Source organism: Poecilia formosa, unplaced genomic scaffold (genome assembly GCF_000485575.1).
Source record: "Poecilia formosa unplaced genomic scaffold, Poecilia_formosa-5.1.2 Scaffold98, whole genome shotgun sequence".
Lineage (NCBI taxonomy): Eukaryota > Metazoa > Chordata > Actinopteri > Cyprinodontiformes > Poeciliidae > Poecilia > Poecilia formosa.
In genome coordinates this window covers 1,102,769-1,124,238 of record NW_006800037.1, presented here as the reverse complement: position 1 = coordinate 1,124,238, position 21,470 = coordinate 1,102,769, and the positions used below count along the sequence as shown (strand labels likewise).

Sequence of the window (21,470 nt, the reverse complement as noted above, 5' to 3'; positions counted from 1 at the left end):
AGAAGCGGGGCATTCTATAATGCGTCATTGATCACATGACCGCAGTGTTTACTGTGATAAATCAACCAAGCATTCCCTTTCCACGTCCCGCCCATGTTCCCCAGGTGATTGGTCAGATCGCCTCATGAAGTGTTCTCATTGGGCAGTTAGTGCTGTCAATCACATGACTCTTAACAAGTTTGACTGCTCGGAGTTCATCGTTATGGGCTTAACTCATATCTAAAAGAAGTATGTATTTTTTAAAGAACTGTTCTGTTTTTATTTGTTTATAAACCGTTTAGAAAGATGTCAATTTGTCCAAACAACAACTTTGTGTTGATGTCATGGTTATTTGTGCGGGCTTTTCGATTTATTTGGCGTTGTGTGTTAAAACCTTTGTGTAAGTACTCTTGGAGAGCTGTAAAAGTTCGTTTATGTGCGTTTTCCCCCTCTTATTTCAGAGTAACCCCTGTAGAGCTGTAAAACTATTATTTGTGTTACATTTTAACTTGATTCGCGTTACCTTAAGTTAGCTATTGGAGAACAATTTTGTTGAATGTTTGAGTTGTGCTAGCTTTCTGTGTCAACAACATTTTCAATACACAACACATTATTTGCGTTTTATCCCGCTAGCTATAAGGACATGTGTCCTTATTATGTTTTATTTGTCAGAAATATGTTTTTTATTTATTTATTTATTTTTAAGAATTTTCTGTCAGTAGAGTGTTTACTCTGCTTTAGTCTTGTCATTTTTCTCAGAGGAGTGTTCAAACACTCTGGGGAGTAGTGGCAGGACAAGCTAAGACTTAGGTTAATAGCTAAAATCATGTTACATATCCCGTTTTTTGGCTTTTGTTGAATTTAAAGAAATGTAAACACAATGTTTCAATGTCACTGGCAAGGACACGTTTGTCCTTATTTTCTGTTGCCCTCATGATGATATTCTATTTCTTGCAAAGATTTGAGAAATTAATCTGTGATAATAGGTGAGATTGTAAAAAAGTTGAAGTATTTTTAGTTTCAGACATCATTTTGAACATTGGTATTCTCAATCAAGTCACAGGTGAAGTGAATAACACTGATTATATGTTGGTGGGATAGTAAAGATTTTTGATTCCAATAAAAATAAGGATATGGGTAATTTAAATGGTTATAGAGCTGGATCTTAGCATCTATGATTATTCAGCTCTTGTGAGGTGCTCCTAGTCTACACAGTGGTCAGTATGCATCTAAAATGGATGAAGAAATTAAAAGTGGTTCAGAGTAAAAGAGGCCTGCATGGCCAGATCCAACAGACAAATGGCTGTAGCTGAATTAGTTGGAGGTCTTAATGCTGGTTCAGGTTTTGTTAGAAAGACGTAGAATACATAATGAATCATAGTTGGATCATCGTTCGTTGCATACAGGGCTGCGTAGCCACTGTGAGGATGCCGACTCGAGTCCACTGCTGACAGTGCAGCACTACAGTGATTATGGTTACATAATCATGAGAACTGCAAAAGGTGGTACAGATGGATGAGTGATTTTTTTTTTGTTAGTTTTTTCTTTTACATGATGTGTAAATGGCCAGGTGTGTATGTCGCTAACATGAGGAATAGATAATACCAGAATGCACTAAGGAACAAAGACAGTTGATGTTTTTTTACTGCTGGGTAAACTTGGGTCCTACCATCTTTATAGAAATTATTTTGACATGTAACACTTACTGAAACTTTATGGCAGACATCTGTCAACTGCTTCTTGATGTGCCCTCTTCCAGTAGAATAAAATTGCCCTGAAGTTATCCTGCTGACTTGGCATCAAAATTCGCAGGGTGTCAATCCAGTTGAGCGTTAGCAGTGGAATGTACTGGACAAACATCTCTGACCTGATGAGGCCTCATATTGCACCTTTCAGGACTTAAAAGATTTGTTGCTAATAATACGTTGCGAGGTTCCACAACAAACTATGAGGCTTGTGGTCATAATTTTATGTCCTGGCAGTGTGCACTATGCATTCTGATGTTTTTCCAAATCATCACTTAGCGAATGGGGAAGATGCAGTGGCTAACATTTCAATTACTTGAACTATTTAGCATAAAGTCATGCAGCCATGCCCTGTTATTCAGTATTATGACATTTATGACGTTTTACATAGTTACTAGTCCAGAAATAGTTTTCTTCCTAGAACTGGATTATGCTTTAATCGTCTAACCATGAATTATGGTTTATCTGTCTTATATCCATACAAGAGCATGGTGGAAGCAATTGTGACAATATTTTGTTCCATACTAATTGTGATTCTCTGACTCCGCAGACTGGATATGACTTGGTGACTCGCTCAGAGAGCGACAGGAGGGGCCATGGCGGTCGGAGAGAGCCAGCTTCAGAGGATTATTCGAGATCTGCATGGTACGTCACCTTTATGTTTTTATGTGTATGTGTGCGTTTGTTTGTAATACCTTGTGGGGACCATTTTCCTGACGCATACTACACGGTGGGGACCCTCTGCTCCTTGTGGGGACCAAAGTCTGGTCCCCACAAGGGGAAACGCAGTTTTTGGGTCAGGGGTTAGATTTAGAACTAAGGTGTGAATTGAGTTTTGGTAAGGGGTAGGGTTAGGTTTAGGTATGTAATGGTTAGGTTAAAGTTTAGGCTATAGAAATGAATGGAAGTCAATGGAAAGTCCCCACATAGATAGCCACGCAAACATGTGTGTTTGTTTTATAGCATTTCTCACCTTGCAAGACTTGTATTTCCAACAAACACTACACTGTGAGGACCCGGTGCTCCTTATGGGGCCCAAAGTCCAGGCCCTGTAAAAATAAGGACTGTTTTGGGGTTACTGATTAGGTTTAGGACTAAGGTGCGAAATGAGTTTAGGTTGCACTTAGTGTTAGGCATCTAATGATTAAGGGTTGTTTAGTTTCTGGGTTTCTAATGAAACCCAGAAACTTTCATTTAGTTATAGAAATAAATGGAAGTCAATGCAAAGTCAGTGCAAAGTCCTTGTGAAGGTAGAAAGATGTTATGTCTGTGTGTTCTCATTTATGGGCTGCATGTGGTTGTCGACTAAAACAAAAAGGAAGAAGAAATGTGCTACAGCTATAGATCCATAAACATGCTTTGAAATTTAGGAAAGCGACCATCCGAGTCCTTATTTGTATAGTTAGCCTATTTTGGAAGCTTCTAACAGCATGCAGCTAGAAGGAGAGCGTGTGCCAGAGATGCACTCACCTCGAGTTTCTTACCAGTTTTTGAGGTAGATACAAGGCAGGCTTATTAAGTGTACAATTTTATATGTAAACTGTCACTGTCTGTCCATTTTCTTCTCTTCTGATATATCTGTATGTGAACTTCAGATGCTGTTGCAGAGCTTGAAAAGGAGTACAAAGAAAGTGGGGAGCCAATCACAGATGACAGCGTCAGTCTGCACAAATTCTCCTACAAACTGGAGTATCTGCTACAGGTGGGATTTTGCATGTATTGGTACATCGGTTAATCAATGGAAAGTGCATAATTTATTTCTGAAAAGTAGATAACTATTAAGAGAATTTGAAGGAATGTTTGATATATTTTTCACAGTGCTAAGATAAATGTCAGGATGTTCTTGTCTATTTGTGAAAAAGTAGAATTTGAGCATCTTCTTCACATTGTTTTTTTCAGTTTGACCAAAAGGAGAAAACAACTTTTCTGGGCACCAAGAAGGACTACTGGGATTACTTCAACGACTGCCTGGCTAAGACCAAAGGAGCAAATGATGGCATCCGTTTTGTCAAATCCATTTCTGAGGTGCATCTGTTGTTTATAATTCAGACATTATTTTAGTTCATTAAATATATGAGACCATAACACGGCCATATGTTTAGGATTTATTTTCATGTCGCCTTAATTGGTTGCTCTTTTATGTTTTGGAAATAAATGTTATGTTAATTTTTATTGAAGTGATGGTTATGTGTAAAATGATTCCTGTTTCCTTCTTCAGCTGAGGACTTCTCTGGGAAAGGGACGAGCATTCATCCGCTACTCCCTCGTTCATCAGCGATTGGGTGACACACTGCAGCAGTGCCTGATGAACCAGAGAGTCACCAGGTAGAACAACCACTGAATTTTCAGTTTTTGTTTTTACTTGCATTGATGCAACCGAACACACATCAATATTCAGTATTTCATGATTTTTACTTATAATGAGACTAAGGTCTCATTTTGCTTCCTCCTGCTACAGTTATAGGAGTGAATCCAGATGTTTCAGACTTCTCTCAAACTTAGGTTATTGTAGATTAAAATATAAGGCAACAGTTCTTTTTTTTTATTTCTGGTTAATTTCTGCCTCAATCCAAGTCTTCACAATGAACTTAAATGTGGCTAATCATCTCAAGTGGAGATCTTGAGACTACAAATACAATAATTAGTTTGCTGTCTTTAAGCTGTTCATCATCCATCCAGGAGATCATCAATATTTTTTTATATAATTCTGAAATATTGTTTCTCAATCTTCCACTCTGCCTCATCATTCAGTCCTTAAATCTCTCCACAGTGACTGGTACTATGCAAGGAGCCCCTTCTTGAAGCCTCAACTCAGCTCTGACATAATTAATCATCTGTACGAGCTCAACGAGGTCCAGTTTGATGTGGCTTCCAGAGGTCATGACCTTGATGCTTCTTGGCCAACATTTGCAAGGTATTAAAGCAGACATACCCTGAAATCACAATACAAATCACACGACATGCCTTTGTTTTTATGGTGCCGTTTACCAGTATTTACCATTAGCAAAGTTTGAGAGAGAGAGTTTAGTTGGAACATTTTAATTAAAATACTTATTGTCTTGTAAATAAAGCTGATCTCACGAAAACAAACTAGAAACGACCACAAAACTGCCGTAGTGATATTTTACTGTAAAAGACTTGCTTATTTTCCAAACAGGAGGACAGTGGGAAGTGCAAATTCACCTGGCCACATGTGGAAACCACCAAGTCGTAGTTCCAGTATTAATAGTCTGGCCAGTTCCTATTCCCAGGTAATTAACATTTGCAACTAATAATAATCTCACATGAAATCTATTTAAATATATTAATTACTGCCTCGCTTATTTTTCTCCATTTCAACCATGTAGCAAGTGCTTGAGTGTGCCTCCAGCCCAGACTATGGGCACAGTTTGCTGAACGATCTGAATGATTTACTGCCTGCCTGCATGGAAGATAGCAACACAGTTGAAAACCTTCGCCTGGAGCTGGATCAGTCAGAGCTAAAGCAGAGAAATCTCCTTGATAAGGTTCAGCAGCTTGGCGAGGAGTCTGGCGAGTTGAAAGGAGTGATTGAAGAGCTTCAGAGGCAGCTTGATGTGTCGCTCGCTGCTCAAGAAGGACACCGAGGCTTGCAGGAAGAACTCAGAGTCCTGCAGGGGCGAGACGTTGTCCTAACCAGACAGGTGGAAGCACTCAGGGCCGAGGAAAAAGCCAAGGAAACTCAGCTTGTCTCGCTTCAGGAAAAGCTAGCAGCTACTGAGCAAAAGAACATGGAGCTTATGGCGAAGTTGGATGGGTTTCTAGATGAGAAAGGCCAGCAGGCTGCCAGTCATTTTGATTCAGCGCTTAAGATTCATGAGCTGTTGGACAAATTGAAAGAGGCAGAGAAAGTGAAGATGGAGGCTGAAGGTAAGATGGTGGAAAACAGGAGGCAGGTAGAAAGACTGGAGGAAGAAGTACGAGTTAATGAGATGAAGTCCAAGGAGAATGAAACAAAATTTGAGGCGTTGCTTACATCTTCGTCTGAGGAGAAGGCCAAGTTGAATGCAAAAGTGGAGGAGCAGTTCAGTACTCTGGAAAAGCTCCAGTTGAACCTGGCACTGAGAGAAAAGGAGGCAAGCAGTCTACAAAGACAGCTGCAGGATGTCCAACAATCTCTAGAGGAGAAAGAGCGAGAGTTAGAGGAGGTGAAGAGGGGGGCAAAGCAAGAAATGGAAGCGATGCAGAAGAATATTGACGACTTGAAGGAGTGTTTAGAGGGAAAGGTTGCTGAAATTACTGTACAGCTTACAAACAGAGAAGCAGAATTAAGCTCCAGCAGTGAGACACTACAGAAGCTTGAATCCAAGAACCAAATACTGACCACAGAAAGGGACGAACTGACCACTAGCCTCGATCAGCACAAGGCTAAGCTCAATGAACAGGCTGCCAAGATAGAAGACTACCAGACGCAGTGTGCCAGTTTACAGGAATTAAAAGAGAAGCTGCAGGCCACAGTGAGTAGAAACGAGGAGCAGCAAAATGAGATGACGGAGCACAGAGCAGCGCTGGAGGCTGAACTAGCAGCTCTAAGAGCTTCAGAGAAACAGCTCAGAGGCCAGATGGACGATGCCAAGATGACGGTGGATGAAAAGGAGAAAGTGCTGCGTGAGGAGAACCGCAGTCTGGATGAGAGTCTGCAGCGAGCCACAATGGCTGCGAAACAATCGGAGGTGACTTCAAAGCGGCTGGAGCAGGAGAACCAGACTCTGAGAGAGGAGCTGGATGATTTGAAAGCAACTCTTAGTCGCACAGAGACGGAGTTGAAGAACGCCCGCATTCACATCGAAGAACACAAAAAAAACCTAGAGGCTTCAAACACCAAATTAGTCAGCCTGCAAGAGCAGCTCAGCGCGAAAGAAGAACAGCTGGAGAATAAAGAAAAAGAAGTTGTTAAGTTGATGTCAACATTACGGGAGTTGGAGGCTAAGGAGAAGGAGAATGAGATGGCCAAAGCCAACGCAGAAGCAACTTGTGCCAAACAGGCTGAACTGATTGAAAGGGTAACATCCGAGAAACGGGCAATAGAGACGTTACAGCTAGAAAGGAGCTCAGTTCAAGCAAAGGAGAACCAGGAAGTTACTGCCCAGCTTACTGTGGTTGAGGGCCAGTTGGACATTAGCATGAAAGAGGTCTCTAGACTCCAGGGAGAGATCCTGGACCTGAAGGTGCAGGTGCAGAGATCTGAGGAGGAAAAGCTGAAATCCCATGCACAGCTCGAGGTTACAGAGGCCCAAAGAGACGAGCTGAGGTCTCTTACTGAGCAGCTTAAATCCCAAGTAGAGGCACTCAACCAGAAGCACGTAGCCGAACTCCTGGAGTGCAAAAAGAAAGAGGAGACTCTGGTTCAACAGCGCAATCGAGAAGCAGCGGCCCACGCCGAACTTGCCGTTTCTTCCTCTGCCGTCCGAGAAGAGCTGGCTGCTCTCAAAGCTGAAAACAACAAGCTGGCTTTAGAGAACACAGAGATCCGTGAGGGTTTGCACAGAGCAAACACCGAGATGGCAGAACTGGGGATGTCCATCTGCAAGCTGAATGCGGAAAGGGAAGAAGCCAGCGAACACTTGGCAGGGGACGCTGCCAAGATCGAAGAGTTGGAGAAGGAGGTGGAGCGGATCGAGGAGTGCATGAATGCCCTGCGGCAGGAGAACAACAGTTTGCGAGAGGAGCTGACGCAGAAGGAATCCCTCCCTAGGGCCATTACAGAGCTCCAGGAAGAGCTGGAAAAAGCCAAGAACCAAGTGAACAGCGTAAAGGAATGCTACCAAGAGGAGATGGATGCTGTGAAGTTTCAAATGAGCTCTGAGACCATGAGTCATCAGGCTCAAATAAAGGTGAGTTTAACCTGTAGCATCTTTAACATTTTTGTCCTATGTTCTCGAGAGCAACACACCACTCTGGTTGCAGATTCCCACGCTAGACCTTTGTAACACATGAACATGATTTGATGAAAACCATTTTACTGTAACTGGCTGAAAGTTGGAGCTAGAGCTCAACTTCACCTGAACCATGCACCATGCACATTTCCACTGAAAGCAGGCTGCTTTCTGGTTTTTACCCAACGCTGGCTTTCTTCTTGCCGCTCCTCCTCTTTTCTTACCTGAGCTATGGATGCTTGTGGCTCCTACAGAGTTAACTGGTTTCTTCTCTACCTAATTTTTCCCTGCCTGCTCTGTCATTTCCATTAATGTCTCAGTAAATTTAGAGTTGCAACAAACTTTTTTCTGTTTTTCCATGCAGGATTAAATACTTGTCTGAGGTTCCACGTTAACTTTGGATTGCCATGTTGATTCTTTTTTTAATTTGTAGCAATTTCTGAATTAAACAACACATGTACACGAAGTTTCTAATCAGGTTCTCCTGTGCTTTGTGTTTAGTTCTAATTATCTTTGGATTCTAAGCATGATGAATTGTTTTTAATTAGTGGAGGTGTTTTGAATTGTTAATAGCCCTTTCCCAGTTATAGCCTTTGGAGAAAGTAAGATTAATTATTTAATCCTCTTTTTTGGTAAATTCACAGCAGTAGTTAGCTTAGATGAGAGAAATTACCTCTCTTTATCTTTGCCTTCGTGTTGCATCTTCTTTGAACAAGGAATTAAGTTGCACAAAATGCTCCACAGAGGCTTTGGGAGATCGTTAGAAAATAAGTAAATGCATAAATAAATTTATTGACAGAAAGTTTCACTTGGTTAAGAATAAATGTCAGTTCTCTTAAGCCAGGTAGGAAGGCGTCAATGGAAACAAACGTAAAATGTTTTTCATTTGACTTTTGGTGGAATTGCTGTCTCGTAGCATCAAACTTTTAGATTTGAAGTCTTTCCCTTCTTTTTTGTTATTGCAGGCTGCGACTGAAAATCTGGAGAAGGTTTCAGCACAGCTGGAGGAGGAACAGAAGAACGTGTCCAGCTTGGAGGCAGAAGTGTCTGAACTCAAGGTTTCCATCTTTTTAGAAGTGAAAATAAATCTAGAATATGTTTATTTGTGGTTACTTTGTGAATGCTTTTTATGTCTCGTACCATCAACGATTGCTTTCGTAGACAGACACACATATGGCATAAAATATCCAACAACTCTGATTATTTACTGGCTGCTCAACAGGAACGGTATATGATTACAGGCAAGTTAGAAGAATGTTGGTGTGTTTCTTTTTTTTTTTCTTTTTTTTTCCACAGGTAATGAGACGTCTTGATTATGTAAGCGTTTTATCTTCCTTTGATTGCAGAATGTTGGATGGATGCAAGATTTCTGTAGCCCTAATCAAGTGATTGGCTCTGTGAGATAATTCATCATGTTCGTCTGAGGTTTACCAAGCTTATAGACTTATGTTATAGAATTGAACTTTTAAAGGATGCTTATCTAAGTTTACAGTGATGTTAACATCCTCATGCCTTCTCGCAGCTAGGAAAACGCTGAAAGCTTTTTCTGCTTTGTTCATGTAAGCACAAACTTAGATTAAACTAGGTGTCTCATCATTGTTTTCTGCGTATCTTTTCATAACGTGTACGAAAGGCTGCAAATGAGAAATACTTGCAGCTAATTGGCGAGAAAGATGCTTACATCACGCAGGTGGAGGCCACCATCCGCGAGAACGAAGGCAAAATTCAGCAACTCGGCAGCTCTACGGCCAGGTGCGGCTGCCATCCCCCCTCAGTGGGTGTAAATGTATGCTTTCATGGTAAAATTATAACTAACTTTCTTGTTTCTGCAGCATCGAAGAGGCACATTTGTCTATGCAAACTCTGTGTGAGGAACTGAAGCAGAAACTTGAAGCAACAGAGGCTGAGAAACAAAGTCAGTATCTGACAATGTCGGCAGAGATTGAAGACCTCAACAGCACAAAGATCAACCTGGAAGAGAGGCTCATTGAGCTTATTAAGTGAGACTTTTCTCTTTAACCATTCTGGAAATAATTGCCCTGTTTGAATTGATCTTTTTCTGTTGCCTGGTTACACCGTTTGTCCAAAGTGGTTCATCCGTTTAGAGCAACGGATCTCCAGCTCCAGCTCTCGACAGCCGCTGTCCTGCAGCTCTTCCTGCATCGTGGCACAATACTAGAGTGAAGATTTATCTTTATTACTCTCTCTATACAAGTTGACAAGATGAGATTAAGTCCTGTTTTATTATATTATAATTCAGCCTAATTTTTATTAGAAAAAACCCCAAAATGTTAATAAACTCTGGCATGCGAATACATGAGATTATCTCCAAGTTGCTAATTTCTGTCTCTAGTCCCATTGGCAAGTTGATGTTAAAACACATAAAACAAGAATTAAAAATCACAAAATAACACTACAATAACCACCATAATAACCATACATATTTATTTACATATTAACAATGTTGATATGTCAACTTTTAATATGAATAATATTAAAAGTTGACATAGGTGAGATATCTAAATATCTCACCTATGTAGATATAGGTGAGTTTAGTAGATGAGCAGCTACTTTCTGGCTGCCATTTCTTGACTTCAAAACAAACATCTGCTCACTTTATTTCCCTGTTCTCATGTCTTGGCCATATTGAAGAGAAGAATTTTACCAACTTTATTATTTTATGCCAATAAAACATGCAGGTGGTATGTCTGCTGCTGGGTTGAGTCATAATAGATTAGATCATTCATTCTACTTATCAAAAGGGTGTTCAAATACTTTCCCCAGCTAGAAAAAATTAGGACACATGTTGGGTGGAAAAACTCCAGACTACCCCCGACTGTGACCTGAGCCATCAGATTCATTGCAGTTCATTTGTAAGCTGAATGATTTTACTTGATTTGACTTGATTTTACTGTGTATATATAGTTTTTCATATTGGTTTTGCTTTTTATACTGCTGTAACAATGTAAATTTCCCCACTGCGGGATTAATAAAGGAATATCTTATCTTATCTCCACGGATGAGCTGGCTCTGAGCAGCAGAAAGTGTTGTAATGTTTTACTTATTGTGATTTGGTGAGACAGACGGTGAGAGCCGATGCACGGAGAAAAACAATGAGAGATGTAACCAAAGGTTTATTCCTTAGGTGCACCTCTTGGATTCTTGAAAATAAGTTTGCGTTTACAGTAAAGTCAACAGGAAAGTAATCGTTTACAGGAAAGTAATCTGTTGGCACTATATTTAATTAACGTGTTCTACTAAATCCACCTTTTCCAGCTTTTAAAGCTCTTGTTCGTCGCTTGTTTTTTTTTATATTATTGGTCTCTGAAAATGTATTTTGTCTTTTTTTTTTTTTTGTGAATTACGTCAGGGACAAAGATGCTCTGTGGCAGAAGTCAGATGCTCTGGAGTTTGAGCAGAAACTACGAGCCGAGGAGCGCTGGTGGTTGGTTGACAAGGAGGCCACACACTGCCTTGGCTGCAACGAGCAGTTCACCTGGTGGGTGCGCAGACATCACTGCAGGTGGGTTAGAGACGAGCGTCGGAGCTACTTTGCTGCCGAATTCAACTTTACACTGGACACAGCATCACAAATTCTGGTCTTTGCTTCCTATTTCTAGAGTTTGCGGCCGGATCTTCTGCTACGGCTGCAGCAACAACTTTGTCTTGACGAAACACAGTGGGAAGAAGGAGCGCTGCTGCAGCGACTGCTACGTGCAGCACAATGCGGTGGAGGAGAAGTTCATAGAGCCAGAGATGAGTTCTTCAGCTAGAGCCGGACCTCAGCCTCCGCCTGAGCCCGCTCCCCCCAAGTCGCCTTCCAGCGCAGCAGGTGAGAGACGTGTTTCAAAGAGAAACGCTTCTCTGTATTTATTTATTAACGTCACAAATCTACAATGTTTAAATAGTTTTGTTTTTTGGTCACTGGTAACTCGGTGTGGCAGCTGGAAAGTTTTTGGCAGAAGTGAAAGGACTGACTGATAGGTTTCAATCCTTGTTCCTCTAAGTCATAGAAATTCAACTTGGTACATAAAAAAATGGAAGGAAGTGACATTTGGATTGAAGCTTTTACTTTCTACCATTCGATTTACAAAAACCAAACACTGTAATTTAATATTCCAGTAACGTTTGTGATTGTATCTAATGTTCAAAAACAGGAAACATTATTTCAAATGTGTTCATTCTATATCTTCTGTGTAGTTATTTGTACAGGTGTGAAGGAAACAAAGTCCAAAACAACTGAAACCCTCACATGTAAATATGACAACATATGCATTAAAATTTGCACAGATTCAGATGTTTTTGCCTATTTTGGTTTATTTTTAAAACACATAATTGACGGAAGAAAAAATAGGTATTTTTGACATGTACATATATTTTTGTTTTTTGACTTCTGGTTGGTTCTAGGTTACATTTTACAGGTTCACAAATCCTTACCTTTACGTGAATAGGAAATTTTAGGACTAAAACCTTTATCCAGAGGCATATATTTACACCTAGATATTTGTCCAGTTTTTACCAGAACTTGGCCGAATAAATGTCAACAAAAAGTTCATTTTAGAATTGAGATTTCCAAAAATAATAAATGCAAAAGTGAAACATAAAAGCCATTCTGTTGTTAAAGCCGTTAAAGCAGGTAACCTTTAAGTAATCAAAGCCTTTTAGCAAGAAAAGAAAATAAATACTTATTGTAAGCCAATAAGTAACTCTGTTTGTAATGTTATTTAATAATTTTGTTGCAAAGTATATAAATTAAACTTTCTCTTTGTACAAATTTGATCTTCCATCCAAACGATTGGTACGTAGGTGACAAACTGTAAACTAAATTATATGTTCATAAATTCAGATTTAATCTTCTGTTTACACAAGGTGACGACTTTTAAAAAAAAAAAAAATCTCTCTTTGCTCGGTTTATGCCTTACGCATGTCGAATTCATGACTTCTCCCCAGTTTCGAGCACCGGTATCAAATCTGATGATGGGGGCTATGACATCATCACAGAAGAGGAGGTGAACGGCGTCTACGACAGTGACAGCAACTCTCAGACCACAGGAGGTTCGCTGGAGGGAGAGCAAGACCGCCAGCAACCAGGAGCTCGTGAAACGTGAGCGTAGCAAATTACCATATATGTTGCAATAAGTACATGATCAAGTACATGAGTTTTTGATCAAATATTCAGTAATTTCACTGAAACCAAATGTGGAACTGCACTGCATTCTGGGGGGTGTAGGCAGAGGAAAGGCTTTAGCTGCTCGACCTCTCACAGCCAGCTGAGCAAGGCTGATGGCATCAACTAACTTACTTGCTCTTTGGTTACCTAGCAACGACCTGTTGAGTAACTTGTGGTTACCTAGCAACAATCTGTTTCAGATTTTGCCACCGTTTCTCACAACTGATTAAATATAAAAAAAAAAAAAACAAAACAACGGTGTGGACTGAAATGAGGGCAACAGCTTGTGAGGAAATTGTGGATAAAACAGGAAATATCACTTCACCAGTTCGGCAGTATTTCAGATATTTAAATCAATATCAACTAATATGAAATGTTTGTATTGTGATGCACTTTTCAGCCATTTTGCCCAGGCCTTGGTGAAGCTGCCGTGTAGTTTGGCAACTATTGTTACCCCTAATGCAGCTGTATCTGGAAGGCCAGTGGGTCTTCCAGATGCCTGGACCCCACTGAGGGATCATCAAGAGTTTTCAAATAAAAATGCAGGATTGGTTTTTGCTGTCTCCCTTTTAGAATAATGCTGTCTGTAGCACCGTGCAAGATAAAAGAAAAGCATCGGTTCAAAAAACATGTAATTCAATTGGATGCATTATAATTATTAACTTTAATTAGGATTAATGGAGAGTTTGACATTCAGGCAAGAAAGAAAACTGATTAAACAGTGATGGTTGGTAGATTCATGTGGTAAAATACAAAGCAACTTCTCCTCAGTATTTAACCAGACAGAAGCAAGCATGTTTCAAAAGAGAGCAACGAATGAGAAACGGGAGGAACGTAGCTTTATGTTGAGAGAGCTCTTATGATGCAGGTTGGTCGTTTGTTTTAGCCTTGGTACTAATGGCTGCTCTTTCAGTATATTTGCCTTCTCTCTTCAGATAAGCCGTGCCCTTCTGTTTGTTTTGCTTTAGGGTTTTATAATGCTGCTCATCAGATTTGGTCACATACAGCCTGCGGTCTTTCAGTATGCTTTCCTAAATTTCTAAATTGCGTTATTAAACATCTGACAAGCACAAAATGTAGTTGTTACGATTTCAGCTGCAGAACTTCTCCTCTTTTCACTGGATTGCTTCCGTAATTTGGTCTTTAAATCTTAACTGCGGATCTTTAGAGCTGCAATTTAATTACTGTTTGAAGTTGTTGTTTTTTTCTTTTACCGGGGATCAGCTTTTTATCTTTAAGCCTCCATGCAGAAGTAGGCTAAAACAAGGCATGTGGTGGTAGAAAGATTTGTTGTTGCTCATGTTAAGGGATTAGTTTTGCCTCACACACTGCCGAAGAAAAGCGATTCTCGGGCATCAGAGAAATTTACAATCATGTATTGTTAATCGTGGACTATATGCATCTCTGCAAATGTATATAATGGGACAAAAGTTAATATAAGAATTGTGATTTATTGTGACGGCAATAAACACTAATTGATGAGTGTTTGAAAATCCCCAAATCTGAAAGTGTAGCTGAAATTGAGGATTTTGCTCTTTGTCCTTTTTTGAACAAGATTTAAAACTTGCCAAAAAAATAAAAAAAAGTTAGGCAAATCGTTTTCTTACAAGCTGCAAGGAAAATTATTAAATGGCCTAATCTAAATATGGCACAAAATAAAGAGAGGGAGATGCAACCAAAATGAGCACCACTTTTGTGATCTGTCAACTTTTTCATCACCACACAGCTACCAAAAAAGGCATAGAGCTGCCTTTAGTCATGTGGGACTTGTTGCCGTTTCAACTCTTGCGTTACGAGTCTTTGTTGGCTTGAGGTTCTGGCAGCCATCTGTCAGCCTGGGTGGTGGGTAAGTATCGGCGCTAATTATTGTGCAGCTCCAGCACTGTTTCTTCTGGCACTGATGTTGGATGTCTGGATGGCCTCAATTATCGATCAAAATGGAACCGGGTTGCTAAAACAAAGGGGAATGCACAATAAAGAAACTTAATAGGTCATGCTAAGCATGCATCCATAACTCATAGAGGAAAAATGTAGGGATTTCACAAAAACATAAAAAAAAGAGAGAAATGTATAATGGGAACAAATAGTATCTGTAACGCAGTCAAACTTTTGAGAAAATTGCCCGTTTAACTCTTGTGGAGCCTACTGACCTGCTCAGCATACAGATTCACTTCCAGGTTAGATTTGACACAGGGATGTTTTTCTTTGTGCATCAGAGCTTTTATATGATGAAAATAAAGAAAAAAATTACCAGAAGAAAATTCCAGTATTATGAAAATAACATCATAATATTACGTTGTTCTCGAGATATTATGACTTTATTCTTGTATTAGCTTGACTTTATTTTTGTACTTCATTCTTATAATTTTATTCCTTTATTCTCATATTTTTATTTATCTGTTCTTAGTATGTCCCTAATACTCCGTTGTACTTTTAAGGTTCATAAATGTATATTAAATATTTCACATTAGCCATAACTGTACTACGACTCATTTTGAGTCCACATCCAAGCATCGGTCTATAAGTTCAAGCATGTAAGCACTTCAATTAGTAAAATACTGCAGTCACATTCAAAGTTTGTCTCAATCAGCAGCACTCGTTTAGATTAACCATTAATTTAGTTACTTCAAAGCCGACTGACTTTCTGAGTGAAAGAATTTATTAACAACCACCATAAAACTATTTGCTCAGTCCCGTTTAATTGAAACTGTCACACTTGCCGTCAGCCGCTCAGATGGAAATCTCAACCCAGCCAGGCCTGTGAGCTCTGCATGTCTAAGATCCCAGGCTGCTTCCTGCATGGATAAGTTTTGCTTTGACTTGATTTATGATCCGATGAGTCCATTCCAAGAAAAAAAGTGTGAAACATCGGCGTAAAATCTCAGATAGCTGGCTCGAGTTAATGTGACCTAACCAGCAGAATTACACTTTGCAAAATGATACATCATCGAGCCAGGTCTCGGTTGGCTATCTGCCACTTTTGGGCCTGGTGCCGACCCAGCATGCCGCCGGACCGGGGCTGTGCGGTGCAGATAAAACTCGGCGCAGTTGGTTGGTTTTCCAATCTGTTTGTTTGCCGCTTCCTGGTCTGGGTCAGATGAAGCCCACAGAGAGACACTGCAGCATTAATTATCTCCAAGAAGGTGGCTTTTAATTAGCGTTATCAACAATGCATCCTCTGTTTTTATCAGGCTGAATCAAAACAAGCAGACTGTTCTCCATCACTGCCGTTTGCTCTCCTGTTGTAAGCAAGACGTCAGCCAGCTTGTTGCTTGTTTGATTACGAGAAGCCTCTGGAGAACATTAGGGATCTCGAGGGGGTTTTTAATATGCTTTCCTCTTTCTACAGCCTGCTGTGTTACATTGTAATTGGAAATCTTCGTTCTCGTTTTTACTTTACGAATAAAAATAGGCTGAATTTCGGGAAATGAGAAGTACTCGGTCGCAGTTCGTTTGTCTCACGTTGTAAACAGTTAGTATAGGAACTTCTTTCTGTGGAAGTATAGCTTCTCTAACCATTGCGAAACATTTATGGAACAAAGACGTGGTGTGTTCTCCACTTCATCCATGTAGTATTTTCATCACAATGTGCTTCGTGCTTGAAGCTACACAATCATATTTCCTTCTGATAATAGGAAGTTTCAACAAGCACCTGGTAACATGTGTCACTTTGAAGAGATGTGAGGAATAATTTGCAGAAATGAGACATGGTTGACTAATTTTTATATTTCTTCATACTTAACACTATTTTGACTTTGTTGCCTCTCAGGTTTTGCATTTGTAGAATAATTACAGTAGCAGAATACATTGTTACACATTTAAATGTTTCATTTGATTTGTTCTGGGTTTTTTTTTTTAATGATTTTCTATTTCAGGGTAGAATGACTAAGACAACCAGCAACTTCAGTGATTCACAAAATTAAGCACACAAATCTGAATTCCTTGTGGATTTTCATTTATCCACAAGAGATTAAAAATACACTGCTCAAAAAAATAAAGGGAACACTCAAATAACACATCCTAGATCTGAATGAATGAAATATTCTCATTGAATACTTTGTTCTGTACAAAGTTGAATGTGCTGACAACAAAATCACACAAAAATCATCAATGGAAATCAAATTTATTAACCAATGGAGGCCTGGATTTGGAGCCACACACAAAATTAAAGTGAAATGTTCCCTTTATTTTTTTGAGCAGTATGTATGTGGTGGCTAAGATATACGGTTATTTCGGTAAATGTGTATATCGATATATTTGAGACTGTATGTACAATTTTGACCCTGTTGGAATGAAAGAAAATCCACAATAATTCCTGTGTTGCGCCAAGTTTTAGGTTTTGAAAAATCATAGCTTTGCTTAGTTTTTTTTGTCACTCCATTTAAAAAAAAAAATAGAGTTCAACAAAAGTATTCAAAGGCCAAAATGCTTTTCTGGCCTTTGAGAAGTATTGCCTATGGTTAGGCAAAAAAAAATAAATAAATAAATAATTGGTTAGTTTATGTACATTTTTGAAAAGCAAAAATAAATAGAACACACCTGTCTGCAAGAATGAAAGTAACTAAGCCTAAAGGTTATGTCTGTTATCTTCATGTTTAAATAAAAACCTAATTGCCCTAAAATATGCAAAAAATGTTCCAGCTGCTGATTAAGATGCACAGGCACCGATCTGTGGATTTATTCATTGTGCAATTTAAATTCATAGTCATGACGCTTATCCCTAAGTTATTTCTTTAAAACAGGCCGCTGATGGCAGCAGTGACTCGTGGCTGGAGGATGTAACGTTGCTCTATTTCTGTCCTCTCTTGGCAGTGGCCCCGGCGAGGTGGCCCCCGACGACGACAGCGTCCCCCCCGTCCAGGACTCAGAGATTAACCTCCTCAGATCAGGAGACGTCACGTGTGTATTAACGTTTGACATGTTTCACACTTGAGTCATTGTGAAGTTACGTTTTGTTAACTGGTCTTAAAATTGTGAACTCTTGCAGACTCGCTGTCCCTCTCAGCGTCGAGGACATTTCCCAGTTTGGTGACGGCTCCAGGGAGCTCTTCATCAAGTCCAGCTGCTACAGCACCATTAACATAACCGTGGCAGATTGTGAGACAACCATCGGCTGGATGTTCTCCTCTGAGCCCAAGAGCATCTCTTTAGGCGTGGTTTACCGGGAGTCCAGTGACAGTGAAGTGGAGCAGGCGAAGGTAGACGTGTGCCTATTGTGCGGCGCTTTATCTTAGTGGGCGTCGGATTTGAGGAACCGCTCGTTTTACTCTGGCACGGGCCGTTGAAAAGTGCAGCACAGACGACTGAGCTGCGTTGACATCTCTCACACAGCAATCTTCTTCCAGCACAGAAAGAGTAATTGTCAGAGGCAGAGATGTTACATCATCTTTTAAGTGAATAAAACACTCTCTTCTATTGTTGGGAAGATTGAAAGGCAGCGAACTCACACAGGATCTTTTGAAAAATGGAAGTTATTTACAGAAACTCCTGACTGAAAATGAGAGCACCTCCTACAGAGACTGCAGTAATTTTGCTTTCAGAGGCGTGCGGGCTGAGGTAGAGAGAGTCAGACTGATGTGGACGATATGCATAAAGATTTCAGATGGTTTTAGAATTATTATTGATATTATTTCTCACTTTAACAAAGCCCCAAGCATCTCACTTGCTGGCAATATTTTCTGTGGTGTAACTTTATTATTCTAATTTGTTACAAAATTTTCAAGATTTAGTTATTATTGTTATCATGTTTTGTAGGAGCATGTTTGGGAAAAATATTTGCCCACCACAACTGAGATTTGTGGCGTTTCTGTTCCGCTCTCAGGTTCTGATTCCTCTGACTCGCTGCAATTCCCATAAAGAGACAATTCAGGGACAAGTGAAAGCTCGGCACCCTGGCCTCTACACACTCATCTTTGACAACTCCTTCTCCAGGTATGAAGCTGGTGTCGACCCAAAAATATTTCTTATCGTGTAAACTGGAACGAAACATTTTCTTTCTTTTTTTTTTTTTTTGACCTGATCAAGAAGTATGGAAGCCCATTTCCGCCACTCTGTTAAAAAAATAAAAAAATAATTATCTCATTATAATGAGATACTATCTCATTATGATAGTATATAATAATGATAGTATCTCTCATTATTATGAGATAGTATCTCTCATTATTATGAGATAGTATCTCTCATTATAATGAGATAATTATTTTTTTATTTTTTTAACAGAGTGGCGGAAATGGGCTTCCATAAAGACGTATAGCTCGTGTGATATTTCCTCATCCACCTGTCGCTATTCGACTCTAATATTTAGACTCTAACTTACTGTCCGTGTCTTGATGGACTGATGTGAGCCTTCTGTACTTGCTGCTGACCTCTTACATCGTGCAGTGTGACAGAAGTTGCTGTCATATTGTGACACATTCAAATCCTGTAGGATTTCTGAGCTCCTACACTGTGTCCCAGGCTGAGCTCACATCTGATACGACCAAAACATTTATCGTACTGGGTGAAGTTAACATTTTAACAAACTCCATAATTATGTCTGTGATGGTTCAACAGAAATGGTGTTTTTTTTTTTGTTGTTTTTTGATTTTTTTTCTGACCTCACACCAGATGAGATGCCTCGCTTTTCATACCACAGCAGCTAATTACCTTTTAAACAACAACAACTCCTTTTTTCCATCAGGTTTATCTCCAAGAAAGTTTTTTACCATCTGACCATGGAGAAGCCCGTAATCTATGATGGAAGTGATGGACCCTGAAGCTTTGTGACTCTCGCACAGGTGAACCTGCAGCTTCTGTGGGTGGCAACTAAAGGGAAACTGACAAGATACCAATGCAGTGACTTCATTTTATTTTCTTTTTATATTATAAACCAAGTATCTTCATACATTTTTATTCTTGAATTATTTTTTTGTTTTTTTGGGGTTGTTTTAAGGGTGGGCCTAGTAAGTCTTCAAAAAAAAAAAAAAAGGCTAAATGACTTTAAAGAAAATATCTATGCACGTTTTTGGATGTTTTTCTTCATTTCACTCACCAAGTAAAACATAAACATTAGTTTGTTTAGGTATTGCTGTATTTTGTCTGTTTGATTTCAATGCACACTGTTATTATTTGTCTTTTCATGTTTTAACACTAGTGGCGCAATATCAGATCTAAAAAAAATGCACAGAAAGATTTTAGCACGTAGATTTCCATAAGGTGGACATTTTTATCGATAAATGAAGCTTTTATAATCAAATTGCACAAACCAGCACAAGTTCATACAATGATGTCATGTTGAAACAGTTTGTTTGGATGTTACATTTGCACTCTCACTGTGGGATCGAGCGGTGATGAGGGTTTGGGAAAAGCACAGGTTTTTTTTTTTTTTTTTTTTTGCTTCACAACAAACCACGGAGCTTGCACTCTTTTTATGATTGTTATACATTTGTTCTCCAGTATCCCATTTATAGGGCCTCATAAACTTCAGATTTTCTGAAGTTTATGAGGTCATTAAAGTAACTTTCCTGTGACTATCAGCTAAAAAGTTCCTACACCTTCAAAGTGCCTCTTTATCATCACTGCCATGGCTATGTGTTTTTAATTTTTATGTTTAAACATGACAAGTTTTTAAACTGTTTCCATTTGTCCCTTTCTGCTTTTTATTTAAAATTTCTGTGTTATTTCTGTCAGTTAAAGCGTGTTTTTTCCTCTTCAGACTTTGCGTGATGCAAAATAATTTTAATTTGTCCGAGCAGACCGTTAAGGAAGACAATCACTTCTTCTTTTATTTTTGCACAACCCCACTCTACCCAGCGAACCAAGTTTGTAAAGGGCTGTTTCAATCAAGTATGTTTCGTGAAAGTTAGATTTTTGTTTCTATTTTTAAGGGTTGTGGACTGGTGTAAAATCCTATGCAAAACCTCAACTACCTACAAATCTTTTTTTGTTTTTTTCTAAATTTTAAATCAGTTAAGATTTAGATTTTCTTTATCAATAACTTGCAGAGAGGAATTTTCTATTTTTCCTTTGTAAGTCTATTTTCAGAGCAATACAATTTTGCTTAAATCGTCTTAACAGCCGTGTGCGGGAAGCAAACAACTGTTAAAAAAAATAAAATGTGTGATTATTGTCATCGTGTCTTTCATTAAATAATTGAAATTTGCTATATTCTATTATTTGATTGTTGTTTTTTGTCTAATGGTTTGATATACACCAAAAAGTTTTTTTTTACATAGAGATTCATTTGCCACATAATTTTCTAGAGAAATACGCAGTGCCTTGCAAAAGTATTCATATCTCTTTATTTTCTCTTTGCTTCGATGAACTTAATTGTATCTTACTAAGATTTTATTTAGATTTTACCTCTAAATAAAATCTGCTAGCCTTTAGAAGTGACCTAATAAGTCCAACCAAAGCAATCCCGATCTCGAAGACCCCTAGTTCATGACAAGGGATATTCATGTGCAAGAATGGCCCAGTCAAAGTCCAGACCTTAGTCCAGTGGTGTCCAAAGTCCGGTAGATCTGTCCCTGGTTTAACACAGTTACTACCAGCGTGTTTGTTGATCCAGGGGGAGAACTGACACATGTAGGACAGCTGGAGGACTGAGTTTGGACAGTGCTGCCTTAGTCCTGCTTACAATACATGTAGACTTAGCTTTTGCTGTTTTGCCAGCTTGAATGTGCTTATTTTACACTCTGGAAG

At 39.2% G+C, this 21,470-nt stretch overlaps 1 protein-coding gene across 3 annotated transcripts; it reads left to right on the top strand.

The window, feature by feature from the left end:
* The first annotated feature begins 132 nt into the window (after positions 1–132).
* fyco1a (FYVE and coiled-coil domain autophagy adaptor 1a) lies at positions 133–19,738 on the top strand. Of its 3 annotated transcripts, none has more exons than XM_007558704.2 (18): positions 133–228; positions 2,275–2,369; positions 3,320–3,426; positions 3,624–3,749; positions 3,943–4,049; positions 4,495–4,638; positions 4,882–4,975; positions 5,072–7,576; positions 8,584–8,676; positions 9,252–9,370; positions 9,451–9,618; positions 10,989–11,141; positions 11,239–11,450; positions 12,569–12,722; positions 17,601–17,687; positions 17,776–17,986; positions 18,610–18,719; positions 19,468–19,738. In XM_007558704.2, exons 2-18 carry the CDS (start codon positions 2,321–2,323, stop codon positions 19,541–19,543), a joined length of 4,515 nt encoding a protein of 1,504 aa, XP_007558766.1. In that variant the 5' UTR covers positions 133–228; positions 2,275–2,320; the 3' UTR covers positions 19,544–19,738. The 3 variants fall into 3 exon arrangements, with proteins under 3 accessions (XP_007558766.1, XP_007558767.1, XP_007558768.1); XM_007558705.2 differs by having other exon boundaries at positions 142–228; positions 2,272–2,369; XM_007558706.2 differs by lacking the exon at positions 133–228 and adding an exon at positions 266–379.
* The last annotated feature ends 1,732 nt before the right edge of the window (positions 19,739–21,470 follow it).

What these genes read in the sequence shown, in the direction of transcription:
- fyco1a (XM_007558704.2), top strand. Translation starts at nt 2,321, where the DNA reads ATGGCGGTCGGAGAGAGCCAGCTTCAGAGGATTATTCGAGATCTGCAT. An exon ending in TTGTCAAATCCATTTCTGAG is followed by an intron (nt 3,750 to 3,942) that starts GTGCATCTGTTG and finishes TTCCTTCTTCAG; the next exon opens with CTGAGGACTTCTCTGGGAAA. An exon ending in CTCAGATCAGGAGACGTCAC is followed by an intron (nt 17,688 to 17,775) that starts GTGTGTATTAAC and finishes GAACTCTTGCAG; the next exon opens with ACTCGCTGTCCCTCTCAGCG.